Source organism: Gracilinanus agilis, chromosome 2 (assembly GCF_016433145.1).
Source record: "Gracilinanus agilis isolate LMUSP501 chromosome 2, AgileGrace, whole genome shotgun sequence".
Classification (NCBI taxonomy): domain Eukaryota; kingdom Metazoa; phylum Chordata; class Mammalia; order Didelphimorphia; family Didelphidae; genus Gracilinanus; species Gracilinanus agilis.
In genome coordinates this window covers 244,589,948-244,607,316 of record NC_058131.1, presented here as the reverse complement: position 1 = coordinate 244,607,316, position 17,369 = coordinate 244,589,948, and the positions used below count along the sequence as shown (strand labels likewise).

Here is a 17,369-nt window from a genome sequence, read left to right as displayed (position 1 = left end):
CTCACAGAACCATTTTCTTCCTTCAAGGCACAACTTAAGCACTATCTTCCAACTAAAGCATTTCCTAATTCTCCCAGCTGCTAGTGCCTTCTCTCCCTCATTACCTTGTATTTATCTGCTTTGCATTTACTCTGCAAATGTCTCCAAGAGGGAGTTTGGAGATATGTCTTAACCCCTATCTCTTTGCCTAGCTACAATTATATGAAATTGGGAAATGCTTAGCTGAAATCTAGGGAGACAGCTTCTTATACTGTACACCATAATAAGCTCCAAACATATAGGCAACCTAAACACATCATAAATTTAAGGGGGAAGCTAGGTGGCTCAGTGGATGAAGAAAGGGCTAGAAGCAGGAGATCCTGGGTTCAAATTTGATCTCAAACACTTCCAAGTTGGGTGACCCTGAGCAAGTCACTTAAACCCCACTGCCTAGCCCTTATTGGTCTTTTGTCTTAGAACCAATACCCAGTACTGATTCTAAGACAGAAGGTAAGAGTTTTAAATAAACAAATAAATAAAACGGAAGGTTAATGGTTTAAAGATAAATTTAAGGAACAAAGTATTTGGTATTTTTTAGCCATATTTGTCTTCATGAATGTGAGTTTCAGGGCACATAGATGGCTCAGTGGATAGTGTCAGACCTGGAATCAGGACCTGGGTTCAAATCTGTCCTCAGACCCTGAGCAATCACTTAACCCCAATTGCCTAGCCCTTGCACTTCTGTCAAGAGGTATTAGGACAGAAAGTAACAGTTTGTTTTAAGTGTACATTTCTTAAGAGTTGCAATCGTTTCATTCTTTTTATTAAGGGTCTGGAACTTAGTAGGCCCTTAATAAATGCTTGTTGGCTGGACCAACAGAGCAGTCATTAATGGCTTGACATCAGCTTGGAAGGAGACCTCTAATAAAATCTCCTGGAGTTTTGTCCTTGATCATGTGCTATTTCTCATTTTTATTAATGCCTTGGATGAAGGGACAGATGGAATGCTTGTGAAATTTACAAATGACACAAATTTAGGAGAGATAGCGAATGCGTTGGATAACAGGATGGAAAAAGGTTTTAACAGGCTAGCTACAACATTGGGCCGAGTCCAGTAAGTCAACTTAATAGAGATAAATGTCTTACTATAAGGTTCAAAAGGCCAACTTCAAATGAAGAAAATGGAGAAATGGCTAGATAGCAGTTCATCTGATGACTAGAGAGCTCTGATTAGTGCAATGACCAATCATAATTCTGATTTTTAAATTTTGATTAAAAAAAGACCTTAGGGACTTGGGAGTTACATGGCCTTGGTGTCTCTGAGTATTTTCTAATCTACAAACTGAGGAAAAGGTTACTAATATGATAATCAAATGAGCTATTTATAAAGCATTTAGCACAGTTCCTGGCACTCAGGCACTTAATAAATGCTTGCTCCCTCTCATTCCCCACAAATATACACGACAGATTGGTTACATGAAAGGCATAAAGCTGTTACTATTTCTTCAAAAAAAAGCTCTGTTGTTTCAGCACAGTACTCGAGCTGAAGTTTTCCATTGTTGCCAATCAATCAGCCCATCACCTGGTGGCCAACCTTCTAGCGATAAGCTTTTCTGAACTTAGATTGGTCCAGACAAGAATGTTGCCAGAGACATGCTCAAAGCCCTTTTCTGCTGAGACCAAAGATCATGCTGTATTGACTCAGTCTGAAAACCCGAGATCACCACAACCCAAGGCAACACAGCAAGGCTTTGATGGGAGGATTATTAAGCATGGTTAGAGAAACAGGCTTATATTGGGCAGAAAATGACATTTAGTGTAGGATAAAAGTGAGTCGTAATATACTGTTGGTGGAATTGTGAACTGATACAACCACTCTGGAGAACATGGAACCAGGCTCAAAGGTGCATATCCTTGTGATATACAATACCACTACTAGGTCTGTATCCCAAAGAAATCAGAGATAAGGGAAAAGTACCCACCTATACCAAAATATCACTAGCAGTTCTTTGTGTAGTGTCAAAGAATTGGAAATTAAGGGACTGTTTGTCACCTGGAGATTGGCTGAACAAGTCATGGTATGTGACTTTAATGGAATACTATTGTGCCATAAGGAACAATGAACAGGATAAGTTCAGAAAGATTTTTATATGAACTGATGAAAAGTGAAGAACCAGGAGAACAATGTATATAGTACAGAAATATATGATGATCAACTGCGAAGAACTAAACTGTTATCAACAAAGCAAGTCTCCAATATCACAAGGCTCATGAAGAAAGTGCTATCCATAGCCAAAGAAGGAACGATTGGAATCTGAGTACAGATCAAAGCATGCCCTCTTCCACTACACATTCTTCACAAGATTTTTTTTTAAATGCATATATTTTTCTTTTGTTTTATTTTTTGGTCTGTGCTTTCTTTTACAACATGACTAATATTAATATATTGTGTACATAAGTTCTGTAGAAAATGAAAGAACACAGAAAAGATAAAGGAGAAAATAGAAGATGAAAAAGCATTTTCCATATATATACACCTATATGTATATATGGCAATATATGGTAATATAAATATAAAATATGATAATAAATTACCCTCCATATATATGGGGAAGGGTAATTTATACACTAAACAGTTTACAAAATGTTTTCTTCAAAACAACACTGTGAGGAAAGTATTGCCATTTTATAAGAGATTGAAGTCCCCAAAGCTTAATTGATTTGATCAGTCACAGAAGGCAGAGAATGGCAGAGAAAGGGCTCAAGCCAGGTTTACTAATTACCAGATCCAATATGTTTTTTGCTCCACCATTTTGGCCCTTAACTAGTAAACATACTTGAATTCCTTACTTTATGATATGTGCTTTCTATCATGATATAAGCAACATGGAAATATGAATTAAATGAAAGTATAAGTACAACCTATATCAAACTACTTATTGGGGTGGGGTACAAAGAGAGGAAATCTGAATTTTAAAATGTCAAAAAAACAACTGTCAAAAATTGTTCCTACATGTAACTGAAAAAAATGAAAACTTTTTAAAAAGTGAGTGAAGAAAGCCCCAGTCACCCAGAAGATAGTAAGTCAAAACAAGCCGAAAATTTAATAAATTATTAAATTTATTCGTATGTTGACTTTTAAAAGTCAGAACAAGATAAAGTTCTCATTTTCTGAAAGGTCTTCTTACAAGAAATACATGAAGTGCACTTAAGATTAATACAAGAAAATAATCGGAATCAAGTTGATCCCTTTGCCCAGTGAGTCTGATACACTCTAGTTAAAACTTCAAATCCCAAAGTTGAGGCATAACTTTTCCTATCTAACCTCTAGAGAATTATAGCTCGGTACAGTGTTAAACTGAAATTTCTCTAGGACTTATATTACAACAACGTTCTTAACTCTGGGATCCAACTATGGTACAGAAAGCCTAAAAAGATAAACTCAAAACACTAGCATTTGGAGTTATAGAGGGCTTTCAGGAATCAACTGGCATTTACAGATGCTACTTAAGCCCATCAGGAAAGGTAGGGTAGCAGCATACAGGCCTAAAGCATGTCTGATTACCTGGAACATCAGTCATTGACTAGATTAAATCCAGCAGTTAGACATGAAATCTAAAGAACGAGATCACAACTTGATCTGGTTCCATCCTCCTTTTGTTCATTAGGAGGCAAGCAGAGCTCAGCTCTTACAGAAGAGGCTCAAAGCGCTTTGGCCTTGTGCTTATTAATATTAGCAAAGTATGCTGAACTTCAAGTTCCCTGAACAGTTTCCAAAGCAGGTTTCCTGGAATAAAAAAGGAAATAAGAATCTTGAAATCCAGATGATTAATAAAACAACATTTTCTACTGTGTGCAAAGAACTTCTATTTACAACGTTCTATATATTAGGAGATTTTTTTTTTGGAAGATAACACTTTGCTTCTATGTTACCTCCAGATAATAGGGTCTACTTGAGGGCATTCTGAGTTCTTATATTTTCATGAATTTCATGAATTGTTTTCATGAATTCAAAATGACATTTTCTATATGGATTTCTCTGTAGAAACTGATTCCACAAAGAAACCATTCAAGAAATAAAACAAAAATTTCTCAGTTTATATTATAATTTACTTTTAGGAAAAAACCCAAACACTACTGTCATATAGCAGAACTTAAAAATCTCTTTCCACCAGTTTCCTTTGGAAAGCTCTTATGTTCTGAAATTGTTATTTTAACACTTTGCTACATGGTCTATAGGCCAAGAAAGTAACAAGACCCCATATAAGGAAGGTAAACATCAGGTGAGACACCTAAAAAATACCAGGCCTCAAAAAAAGATGTTTCTTTCTATTTGCAAGGATTAAGAATTTTACTATTCAATCCTAGAAACATTTATTTATGCCCATAAAAGAGGTCAATTACTAACCAGTACCCAGTACTTGGTACTAAGCAGTACCAAATAGGCATTAAATTTAAGACTATGAATCAGTTGGAATTCTAGGTGTGCTTGGGTAGTATGGAAATGTAATAAAAAATTATCATTCACAACACTATAAACCCTACTAAACACTCTTAAAAGGGTTTTCAAGAACTTTACTGGAAAATTAATCCCAGCCTTAGGCAAATAAGGCCAAATTCTATAAGCCATCCTAGTTCAAAGTCTGATGAAACATTCAGTGCTTTATCATAGCTCCATGGACAAGAAAATAAAGAAGTTAGACTTTTCGCTATCTCTGTTTTGCTACAACTTACAATGTGACCAGCTTATAGGAAGTAACCAGTAAATACTAGAAGGGATGAAAATAAAAGCAAGAGAGGGAAAAGAAAAAATATACCAGTTATCTACATATCTACAGTTATCACTGTAGAGCAGAAATTAGAAGTGCAAGATACCAAAACCTGCCCAAAAAAGAGGGAGCTAAGATGGAGTCAAGAGTTTCAAAGGCCACGAAAAAAGGGGGTTCTGACCATGATCCTTGCTGTAACCATGCCCATAAAAAAAGATACTGCTAGGGGCAGTTAGGAAAATGGTAGATAGAACACCAGGCCTGGAGTCAAGAGGTCCTGGGTTCAAATCTGGCCTCAGACACTTCCTAGCTGTGTGACCCTGGGCAATTCTCTTAACCCTCTTTGTTGCCTGGCCCTTGCCCTTCAGTCTTAAGAGTTGATGCTACAACACAAGGTAAGGGTTTAAAAAAAAAAAAAAAGATAATGTTGCTTCTAGTTCTTCTATGTAAACCTTAGGATGGGAAAAATAATCCAAAAAAACTCTGAAACAAATTTTGAGTTCATTTATCTATTAAGGAACGTAGCAAAGCCTGGTTCATCATGTCATCTTCATCCACGTCATAATCCTGAGGACATAAACAGAGTATTGTGCAACATGAAATCTCAGCAACAATTGGTGATGATCATGTAGTGATGAGGGATGGGAGGATGGACGTAAATTATACTTAGTTAAGTACAAATTTTCCTCTTAAGAGGGCAAATGAAATTTAAGAATGGAATTAACCAATTAACAAGCATTCATTAAGTGTTGCAGGGCACTAACAGCAAAGTTTTTCTAGAATTAGTAACATCAGCATGGCTCATTTCTAATTTTAGGCAAGAAAGGAATCCATCAGGAATTTTATTAATTACTGAAATACAAGTAATTTACAGATCTATCGTAATTTACCATTTACACAGTGTTTTCCTCACAGCAACCTCATGAAGTGGTAAAAGTATAATTGTCCCCATTTTACAGATGAGGAAACTGAGTCTTGGAGAGAAAGAGTAAAAACATTAACAAAGTAGAAAAGCTGGGGCTCAAATCAAAGTTTCTTGACTCCTATTTTCAATGCTTTTTTTTTTTTTTTTAAATAAACCCTTACCTTCCATCTTAGAATCAATACTGAGGATCGGTTCCAAGGCAGAAGAGCGGTAAGGGTAGGCAATGGGGGTCAAGTGACTTGCCCAAGGTCACACAGCTGGGAAGTGTCTAAGGCCAGATTTGAACCTAGGACCTCCCATCAAGGCCTGGCTCTCAATGCACTGAGTTACCCAGCTGCCCCCTTCAATGATTTTTTTCATTGCCCTGTCTCTGCTGTGCTTATCCTATCATTAGGACCTAACAGTTATTAACATGTAGTGCTATGATACAACTAAAGGTAAATTTGCATATATCAAGTTCCTCCTTTTTAAAAAATAAAATTTAGTAATTAAATTTTTAAAAGCTTCTAATATTATTATTTTGATGGATTTTTTGCTTTTAATTTTCTTTTTTTGATTTTCAGAATTTCTATTTTAGTAATTAACTGGAGGGCTTAATTTTTTTTTATTTATTAATTTCTAGGTTTGTTTTTTTTAAGTTGTATGCCCAATTCATTAATATGTTCTCTCTTTTCTTGATGAGAGTATTTAGAGCTAAAAAAGTCTTTTGGATGCATCTAAAATCTTTAGGTTGTCATTATCTTTGATGAAATCATTTACTATTTCTATAATTTGTTCTTTAATCCATCAATTCCTCAGGATTAATTTATTCAGTGTGCAGTTAATTTTTAATCTTTCTTCAATGACCCTTTATTGAAATGTGCTGTTGTCTTTTTGGATTTAATTGGATAAAATTTTTTCTGCATGTCTGTGAGGTTTTTGTCCTAGTACAATTTTTGTAATGCTATCATGCTAAGGATTATATATACTTTCTCCTATTCATGAATCATACCACAGAGAATCAGTGTATGTAAAAATTTAGTTTAAATTAATTTAATTTAATTAAATAAAATCTGTCCAAGTCCATAATTTCTTTCTTGCCTTTTTTTAGTCAGATTTGTCTAGCTTTGAAAGGGGAACAATGAGGTCTCCAAACCTTTGGTTTTTACTCTGTATTTCTCCCAGTAAGTCACTTAACTTTTCTTTCAAGTATTTCGATGACATGTCATTAAGTGCATACATTTTAACTTCTGATACTAATTCATGGTGCCTTTAAACATAATATAACTTTTGCTGTTGCCTTGCCTGAAACCATGATTATTAAGTTCTTCTTGATACCAGCTACAGTGTTAGATTTTTCTCTAATCCCCTATTTTAACCTAAATATGAATCTTTATGCTTTGAGTATATTTCTTATAAAGAATCTATCACTGAATTCTATTTTCTGAGTCATTCTGCTATTCTCTTCCATTTTATAGTTGAGTTCAACGGAATCAATTTATTAATTAATTGTGTATCTCCCTCCATTTTACACTCTAGACTTTCTCTTTTTGCCTTGCCCACTGCTCATCTCTTTAACCAAAAAAGAGGGTGGAAAGGAGTATGCTCAGCACCCATGCTGTAGTTTGAAGTTATCTGCTTCTCCCCTGCCCTTCTTCTCTCCTACAGCCCAAATCACTGGGCTTTTTGTTTGGTTCTTTTTTTTTAACCATTCTTTCCTTTTAAAGCCATCTTTACAATCTACTCTCCTGAAGTCAAATAATTTGTTTTGCTTAGGACTAATCCCTCCCTGAATCTACCACTTATTTTCTACTTCACTACTTTTTTCTCCTCTAAGTTCAATCTATTTCTATATTAAGCTTTGTATATTCTACTCTCTCCTCTGATTCAGAAAGAAGTGACATTCAAGTAATGCCCCATCCCCTCCCACAATCTTCTTCTTGTCGTTCTTTTAAATTACCTCATCTCATCTCTCTTCTTTAGTTTTTTTTTAAAACATTCTCTTCCCTTTCTTCTTTTAAGATAATCAAAATATAACAAAACCACTTCCAGATCCTCTGGGTTATTTTTTTAACTCTTTCTTTGGCCCTTGTTGACAATATGTTAAGTTCCTAGATTTCCTAATTTGGGTCTCTGGGAAGACAAATATGGTTTCCAATTAAAACCAATTAATCACACTTAAGGTAGGCTAAATTCTTCCAGACCATAGCAGCAATGTCCACTTTCAGATGTAAAATGAGTAGAAGCCTTACATATCAAAAGATATTGGATCACATCAAAAGACAATTGAGAAAAATCAAGGGTAAATCAAACTTTTTTTTTTACTATTTTTTTTTCATCCTAGTAAGTGATTATAATTTCAGGCACTACTATTTCTTAGAGCTAGCCTGATTCACAACATTTTAAAACTGCACCATTTGGAATGAAAGACAAATTTAACACATGAAGTAATATACTATATGAAATATAGTTCTTAAAAACAGAGACATTAATGGAATACTTAGGGGGAAAATATTAAACATGTAACAATCCTGATGGATTTCCTGATTGTTTTCCTCACAAGAGTATAGCTAATTCGGCAGGAAAAATTTCCAGCTTGGAAGTATCACTCACCACAAAAGTGTCATAGGAAAATTGATGTCTGCGCTGAATGTGATCCATGAAATTAGCACTCCGGTAATTAGGATCCCCCCAGGGCATTGAGGCACAAATTGGACAGACCTTTAAACCAAGAGAAAAACAAAAAGAATCACAAAATTTTAGAAAATGAGTGTGAAAGGATCTTATTTATCTAGTTTTAACCACCCATTTTCTACATGGGGAAACTAGGTTTACTGATTGACTCCCAATCCAGTGCTCTTCTCAGTGCTGAATTATATAAGCCTCTCAAAATGTAATTTCCAAAATCTAAACAGTCATCACACCAAAACATGATTAACACACCTTTTATTTTCAACATCCAGCACATCTAGTACATAATGGATGCTTAATGAATGCTTGATGATTAAGTAGCAACACAAGACAAATAATACAAGAAATGCTATCAGGTTCTAGATAACAAGCTGCCAAGTTAAGTATACAGGAAGTATGTACTGAAGTCATAGGAACAAGAAAGCACTATACCAAAAAATAAATTAAAAATAAGCATTGTACATCGTGATAGCTTCAGAAGTCTTCACAGACAAGGGATAAGAGTTGGGCCTTGAAATATAGACAGGGTATGAGGAAAAGAAAAAGGTGGAGGACATTGATAGGAGAGGGAAAGTGCTAGCAAAGGAGAGCCCCCAAAACAGCTACTGTTCAGGGAAACTACTCCATTGTGAATCCAGAATAAAGCTGGTGACATCATTCAATTAAAGAGACAAATTGCCAATTATTATAAGGAAAAACTAATTTATGTTGCCAGTAAGATGGAGAAAATCTGGATATATTCGAAAAAATTCAAAGGCATAATAGGCTGGTCAAGTAGTGTCCTCTAAATTATCTCTTATCATCAATCTAAATATTCATACTGGGTACCTTCTGTATAAAGAAAAATTAAGTTTAAAGAAAATCCATATTACCACTGATTTAGTGTCCGTGCTGTGGTATATTTTGCAGTGTTCACCTAGTCCTTCTTGATCAAAGTTCTTCTCAGGACAATAAGGGCATGGAAAGGTGAATCTGTTAGGAATATTCCTAGAGAGGGGGAGAAAAATCACCTATACAAATCAATAACCACACAATTAGAAAACTAAGCTACATTTCAACAAATATTTATTTACTGTTAAAACCATTACCTTTCATCTTAGTATCAATACTGTGTATTAGTTCTAAGGCTGCAGAGTAGGAAGGTCTAGGCAATGGGGATTAAGTTGACTTGCCCAGGGACACACAACTAGGAAAAGTCTAAAGCCAAATTTGAACCCAGAAACTCCTATCTCTAGGCCTGCTCTCAACCCATGGATCTACTTCACTGCCTCCACATCAAATATCTATTATTATGTGAAACTATGCTAAGCATTTCAGAAAAATCATGTGCTATACAATTCATTTACTGTGACATGACAAAGATGATTTGAGAAGGAGAATGGTATAATAGAAAAAAGTGCTATGCTTGAAGTGAGGAAATCTGGCTTCAAATCCAAGTTAAGCAACCTAATTTCTCTAAGTCTCAGTTCTTCAATCTACAAAATAAGGATTAAAATACTGGCATTACCTACCTCAAAGACCTGTAATGAGGAAAGTATTTTGCAAACCCTAACAGGTACTTAAACAAACTCATAAAATATTAAATTATCTAGCCCCCTCCTCCCTCATTTACATTTACCAAGGGCCTAACTTGCTTAGTTAGGGTCAGTCAACTAGTTAGTGACAGAGACAAAGCTAGAACCCATGACTAATTCCCAGTCCAGTAATAAAAAAAATACAAACATCAACCAGCTAAAACTAATAAAATGCTTACACTTCTCCCTTCTTGAAGTTATTAAGTGTCTTAACACCTTTGGTTCATTTTCAAATGATTCTCAATTAGAGTATAAGACTTATGGAAACTACAAGGAAAAGAGTAGTTGAGTGGTAACATTTACCTTGGCTGATGTGCCATATCCTTAGTAGTAGCCTTAACACCTTCCATTAGGTAGCTCTGATACTTGGAACAGGAAGCCACATGGTTACGCATTTTTGACAGAACCAGCTAGAGAATCAATATGAAAGAGCTAGTTAGAATGTTTAAAAGAGGGGAAAGAATCCCTGCTTTGTCCAAGGGATTGAGGTCTTATAGACAGAGAAAGGAGAAATCGATTGGAGTCAAAAAGTCAAAAATAAAGGTGTCTGACACAAGTCTTTTGCCTTAGCTTCTTCACAATCCTCAAGTTACTGGCCAACTGGAGATGCCCATCCTAGAATCACTTTACAAAAGAGCTAGGATAGTTAGAATTTAACAAATACAATGTATGTAGAAGAAAGTAATACCAAGAGATAGAAATTGATTTAACTAAGCTTAAGTCTCCTCTTTTCAGAAAAATCTTATTTCTAGCTCAGGTTGAATTGGTTGTGTCATTGTCTATGAAAGCCCCTGAAAAGTCAAGGCTAGCTAGAAGAGGACCAAATATATAGCTTATACTAAAACATATAGCATAAAGCACTGTGTTAAATGAGTGAAAGTCAGGAAAGAGTTATATTCAATTCATTTGCTCAACAATCATTAACCACAATGTGAAAAATTGTGCTACATACTGATATAAACCCCATTGTAAAAGAGCTTAAGAACGAATGGGGAGAAAGACATACACATATAATTATGATATAAGGGAGTAATAAGGGAAAGGCCCAGGCAAAATCCTCAAGATTTGAGGAGGGCAGGATCATTTTCATATATGTATATATGTATAACATCAGGGATGCTTCATGGAGGAGTTGGCACTCAAAGTAGGCCTTGAAGGGAAGGAATTCAATACATATGGGGAGGGGGGGGGAAGGGAGAATAAGGAGGAAGAAATCTATTCTAGATATTTTGGGGGGGTGATAATTTAAGAGGTTTAGGAAAGGTCATGCCACAGACTATGTTCTCAAGGTAAGATGGTAGTAGAAAGAAATCTACAGACTGAGAGCTACCACAGAGGTATGACTGAGCAAAGTCAGGCCCCAGAGTTAGAAAGGGAAGAGATTTCAATAGATGAAAATGGAAGGGAGGAATTGTTTTAGGAAGATGGCTGTAGCTATATAGAGACCAGAGAGGGCAAACAAAGAATAAGGATAAGCTAGTATTGCTAGAATAAAGTATGTGTGAAGTAGTAATGCTAGAAAGGTAGGTTAGAACCAGATGACATTTTTCCCATGCCAGAACTTGGGACCTATATTTTAATTCAGGAACAAATGAGAAGTTACTTTAAGGTTTTTGAGTGGGGAAAAGTGACCAGTTAAAGATTATATAGGCATCCAAGTAAAGAATGAATGTGAAAAGGGAGAGACTAAAGGTAAGAAGATCAGTTAAGCAATAATACTTTAGGTGAGAAGTGATAGAAAATTGAACAAAATTGGCTGTAGTGGGAGTGAGAAAGGGGAGACATAAACAAGATATTTTACAAATCAGTATGACTTAGCAATTGTCTGGCTATAAGTAGTGAAGGAGAAGGGTTATAGACTGGTAACAACATCAACAGAAAGCTCTATTGGGGCAGCTGGGTAGCTCAGTGGATTGAGAGCCAGGCCTAGAGACAGGAGGTCCTAGATTCAAATCTGGCCTCAGATACTTCCCAGCTGTGTGACCCTGGGCAAGTCACTTGACCCCCATTGTCTAGCCCTTACCACTCTTCTGCCTTGGAACTAATATAGTATTGATTCCAAGACGAAAGGTAAGGATTTAAAAAAAAAAAAAAAGCTCTATTGCCCCTTTTAATATTTTCTCTTTGTTGATGTTGCTACCAGTCTATAATTGTATAGGCTACTCCTAGAAGTTTAGTTGTAAGAAGATAGAAAATTAGCTTGAGATAGCTTAAAAAGTTAGGATTTTTTTTTTTTAAAGATAAAAAGATCTGGTTATGGGCTGAAGGGAAGGCTCCAGAAAAGAGGAACAGAGTGAGAATATTGGTGGAAAGGTTAGCTTTAGCAAGAAGGTGCCTCTTTCTCCAAAACTGGAAAAAGGATAGGTCAGGAAAGACAAGTTTACTGTCAAATTCTGAGGAAATTCAAATAGTGTATAAGGTACCTAAGAGTGGGAGAAGGCAATGGAATTTGAGGACTAAGAAGACAAATAAGTGATGGTATAATATCAATTAGCTGACAAATATTTATTAAGAACCTATATTATGTTCCAGATACTCTTTTAGGTGCTAGATATACAAATACAAAGAATGAAATAACGGCAGTTCTTAAAAAGTTTACATTATAAAGTAAAGCAATGAGGGCCTAGTTGAGGTTTAAAATCAGAGGAGCACAGACTTAAGAGCTGGAAGGGATCTAAAAGGTCATCTATTCTAAGTCCTTTGTTTTTATAGATGAGAAAATGAAGGCCCAGAAATGTTAAATAACTTGCCTAAGAACACACTGGTAATGTGTGAGAACTGGAATTTGAACCTGGGCCATTTTGAGTGGAACAACATGATTTCCTCCAGCAGTGGAAATGGCAGAAGAAAGAGATTAAAGAGAAGTGCTGGAAACAGCTGTTAATAGGGTAGACAGGAAAGTGAGGACAGATTATTAAGACTGTAGAATAGAGAAGAAATCCAAGAACTGGAGCTAATGATAAAGGCCTATGAGATCTTTTCTCTATCTGTGTAGATTGTCCTCTAAACTAATGTCTGTCCAGGTTCCAGGAGTTAGTTGTGTGACCTGCAAGTTTTCTAGCCTCTCTGGAGGCTGTTTTTCTCCTTTGCAATATGAGGAAGTTAGACTAGATATTTATTTTTTCGAGTCTTTCCATCTCTAAAATTCTGGGATTATGCTAGCCAGTGGATTTTAATTTGTTAAAAAGGTTCAGTTAATCAAAACACTTTACTGGACTGAAGAATTTAGCTTCCATAATAAATAATTCCATGACAATATTAACTTAAAGAGGCTGTTCAAAAGGTCATTTTTTAACTTATGGTAAGGTCTTTGCCTTGTAGATACACATTCTGGACTCAGTAAATCTTCTGTTAACTTTTCCACTTAAACTTGGCCACTAAACACGATTTTAGTTTGATTTCTAAATCTGATAGGACTTAAGATGGAGTATATACAAGCTTGTAACATTAATATGCAGATTGTCAAACAACAGATCTAGAAATTTTAAGACTCAATTATGAATTGCCCTTTCTATAAAGTCTGGTCATTACATAAAGCAGAAATATATTTAAAGCCTACAGAGATTTGAGAATATTTGATTGTAAAGAACTGAGAACTAAAGATTCAGAGCTGAGAAGAAACTTAAGCAATTAATAAGTACAATCTTCCATTTACAAATGCTGAAACTATGATTCAAAAAAAGATTAAATATATTGCTCAAAGTTACACAGGTAGTAAATAGTAGTTAGGGATTTAAATCCAAATTCTGACTCTAATATTCAATTCAATGTACTTTCCACTACATCTTCAGGCTCCACTAAAATATCTGAAATCTGGATTTCATATGTAATTAACTATAATTTATGATTATCAACTAGTTAAATTTGTAGATTCTGCAAAATGGGCATGATGTCCTTTTTAAAAAAGTTAAGTATTAGCATCTCTTCAGATGTCCAACTATTATACTTTCTTTTGCCTGATATTGATCCTCAAATCTTTATTATTGTTTGCATAATAACTCAAATTTATACAATTTTCCACTTAAAAATATTTTCCTTATTAAAGCACTGTGATATAGTCTGAGTTATTATTCCTATTTTACAGGTGAGGAAAGTAACTCGTATCCATACAATGACTTTCCCAAAATCAGTCAAAAGCTATGAATTCCAAATCCACTATTCTTTTTACTCCATAAAAACAAGAAGCAAGCAACACAAAAGTGTTAGCCTTTGGAGTAAGGCAAGAGGGTCAAAATTCCCATTCACACTTACTAGCTTAGCTGCCTAACCCTGGGTATTCCTTCTGTTTCCTTTGCTGGATCCTCTTCCAGAACATGCCCCTCTAACCATAGGTATCTTTCAGGACTCAGTTTTGGGCCCTCTTCTCTTCTCCCTCTATACTCCTTGGAAATTTCATCCACTCCCATGGATTTAATTATTATTTCTATGCTGATGATTCTCAGTCCCAGCCTCTTTGCTAACCTCCAATCTTGCATCTCCAACTAACTTTCAGATGTCTCCAACTGGATATCTAGTAGGCATCTTAAACTCAACAAGTCCAAAATAGAACTTATCTTTCTCTCTAAACTGCACCTCCTTCTTACCTTCCCTATTCCCAGTCCCTCTGCCTTTTTACTACCTCTCCCTCCTGATAGTATTGCCAAGACCTGTCAATTTCATCTCTAAATCATCACTCAAATACACCCTTATTTATGTTAAGGATGTAGTTTGGTTCTGTCCTATGATATACTGCCACCACTCTGATGCAGAGTACTCTTCATCATCTCACACCTGGGCTAGTGGAATAGCCTATTGGTGGATCTGCCTGTCTTAAGTCTCTTTTCATTCCAATCCATTCTCCATTCAGCCACTAAAGTGATTTTCCTAATGCAAAAGTCCAACTACTATCACTCCATTACTCAATAAATTCCAGTGGCTCCCTATTGCCTCCAGGATCAAGCATTCAAAGTCCTTCATTACCCTTACATTTTCAGTCTTTTAACATCTTACTTCCCAACATGTCCTCTTCAATCCAGTGACACTGGCCTCCTGGATATTCCACAAATAAGACATTCTTTCTCTCTCAACTCTGGGCATTTTCTCTGACTATCCCCCAAGTTTGGAATGCTATTCTTCCTCATCTCCTCTTACTGGCTTCCTTTAAGGCCAACTAAAATCCCATCTTTTACAGAAAGCCTTTCTTAATGTTCAACAAAAGACCCTTAATGTTCAACTCCAGAGCCTTCTTTTAATTATCTTCTTTGTATTTCATATATAGCTTGTTTTCTCCCCTATTAAGCTGTGAGCTCCTTAAGGCCTCAGGGTTGTCTTTTGGCTCTTTTTTGAATCCCCAGCCCTTAGCACAATGCAGCACACATAGTAGGTGCTTTAAAAAGGTTTACTGATTGACCTGCCAACTTAATCTCTTTGACCATTTAGTTGTCTTTTCTCTCATAAAATGGGGATAAAATTCTCATACTGCCTAAACTCACAAGTCTGTAGAAAGTACCGTGTTAAACCTTCAAATGCTTTATATCAGATTTTATTATTATTGAACAGCTTAGTAACCACTTAGAATAAACTCCCTCACTTATTTATTAACTGAATTTCAAAAAGGCACAATACAAGTTGAATGCATCTTTATGCTTCCATATTGATTGTTGCACATACATTTTTCTTGCAGCCACTACAGGTTGCCTCTGTTGCTTCAATTTGCTTTTCTAAGTCCATAGCTCTGATTCCTGGAGATAAAGCACTTCGACAGACTCCACACACAGGTTTCTTGGGTTTCAGACACTGTTGCAGGCAAAGAGCACAAAAGCTAAAATAGAAACAAAATTTGACAAGAGTTCATAGTAAGAAACCTGTTCTGTGTATGTCCTCATCAGGCAACCATCATATGCCATCACTCCATCAATAAATAGCAATTTATCCAATTTGGGGAATTTAAGACAAGATATTTACAATAAAACTTACCAGAAAAATCTGCATGTATTACCAATAGCAGTCATATTGATAACAAGTACATTCCATTTGTATTACTTGCTTTACCACCCAATGTTCCCCAAAATTTTTGGTGAACTCTCATTACAATTGAACTCAGACTTAACTAAACCAAGATAGTGTTTTTGTGGGAAGAACACAGTTGGCCAAATATGCATATTGAACACAAGTGTGAGCCATCAAAATAGTAATCTAAGTAGATACCTAATCCCAAGAAAACAATGATGAGACCAGCAAATGAAAAGTTCTAATAATTTATATTTGTATAGTACTTCATCTTCACTTCTATCTCATTTAATACTCATAACAATCTTACAAAGTAGTAAGAGTTGGGGTTATTATATCTATTTTTTCAGATGAGAAAGCGGGAGACTCAGAGAGATAGTAACTTCCTCAAAAAAACACAAAGATGAGTTAGTGGCAGAAATAGAACTAGAATACAAACGTTCTGATTCACTGTCCTGCATAATTTCTACTATATATAGCAAACTACTTCAAATAAAAATTATGTTCCAACATCTTTAATCACACAGTGAAGTATAGATGACATCCCAACTGTTATTTAGCACTGTGGATGATTGTATTATAAATCATATCCAACTAATGTTATTTTAATTCACTATTATTTTTATACCCTTTCTATTTCCAAATAGGCTTTCAGTTTTGATTTCTCTCTCTTCTTCCAACATGGCCAACTAATGCCCCACCCACTTTCTTTATTCTGATTGCTAATTTTCTCTGGGGCTTACCACTAAAGGACCCTAAAGGTACCCTAGGCATATAATTCATTTACAAAATAAGCACACACAAAAGGAAGGAAAGGGGGAAAATAAATTGCTCAAGTTAAAAATGCTACAGTATAATAACTGCTCGAATTTACAAAGTACAATCAAATTTCAAAGGTCAATTTGGTATATTCCGAATATAGAGTGTATTCCGGTAGGCAGCACTATGCACCTCACCAAAGATCATTTTGTGAACCTTATACAAAGCTCATCTGTCATTAAGCTTTCTCAGCCCCAGTTCACCATACCACCCCCATCTTCATTCCTTCAGTTTGCTTCCCTTTCCCTAGCTAAGTCCTTTTTCCCCTTTCACATTTCTTTTCCTATCATCACAGATTAGACATAGAAGGGCCTTTATAGTCACCAACTCCCTTTTCTCTCTCACCCATTCTTTCCTTCGCCTCTCTTTATTCCAATTCCCATTCTGGGTATACCGTTCTCCCATCTCTGTCAGCCACCACTTCTGAATCACTCATCTTTCTCTTCAGCTCTCTTCCTCACTCATCCTAGAGTCCCTTTCCCAAGAACCCCTAGACCCACTTCCCCTCCCCCACACACCTGGGCCCCATTATCTGATCTTTGTTTCCCCTTTCCTTTCATTCCTGTCTATCCAGCCAGTCCTCTCATCTCTCTCCAGAAATACCCCCCAAGTTTACCGCCCCCATCCAACAATCCGCTTCCCTCC

At 35.8% G+C, this 17,369-nt stretch overlaps 1 protein-coding gene across 1 annotated transcript in view; it reads right to left on the bottom strand.

The window, feature by feature from the left end:
* Positions 1–3,081: 3,081 nt before the first annotated feature.
* Positions 3,082–17,369, bottom strand: part of RNF114 (ring finger protein 114) — a 14,869-nt gene continuing 581 nt past the window's right edge. Inside the window, exons 2-6 of the mRNA XM_044663823.1 lie at positions 15,567–15,717; positions 10,221–10,327; positions 9,216–9,330; positions 8,266–8,373; positions 3,082–5,315 (exon numbers count right to left, since the gene is read on the bottom strand). Of these exons, the coding sequence (XP_044519758.1) occupies positions 5,250–5,315; positions 8,266–8,373; positions 9,216–9,330; positions 10,221–10,327; positions 15,567–15,717 (547 nt within the window). The 3' untranslated portion in view covers positions 3,082–5,249. The remainder of the gene's footprint in view (positions 5,316–8,265; positions 8,374–9,215; positions 9,331–10,220; positions 10,328–15,566; positions 15,718–17,369) is intronic.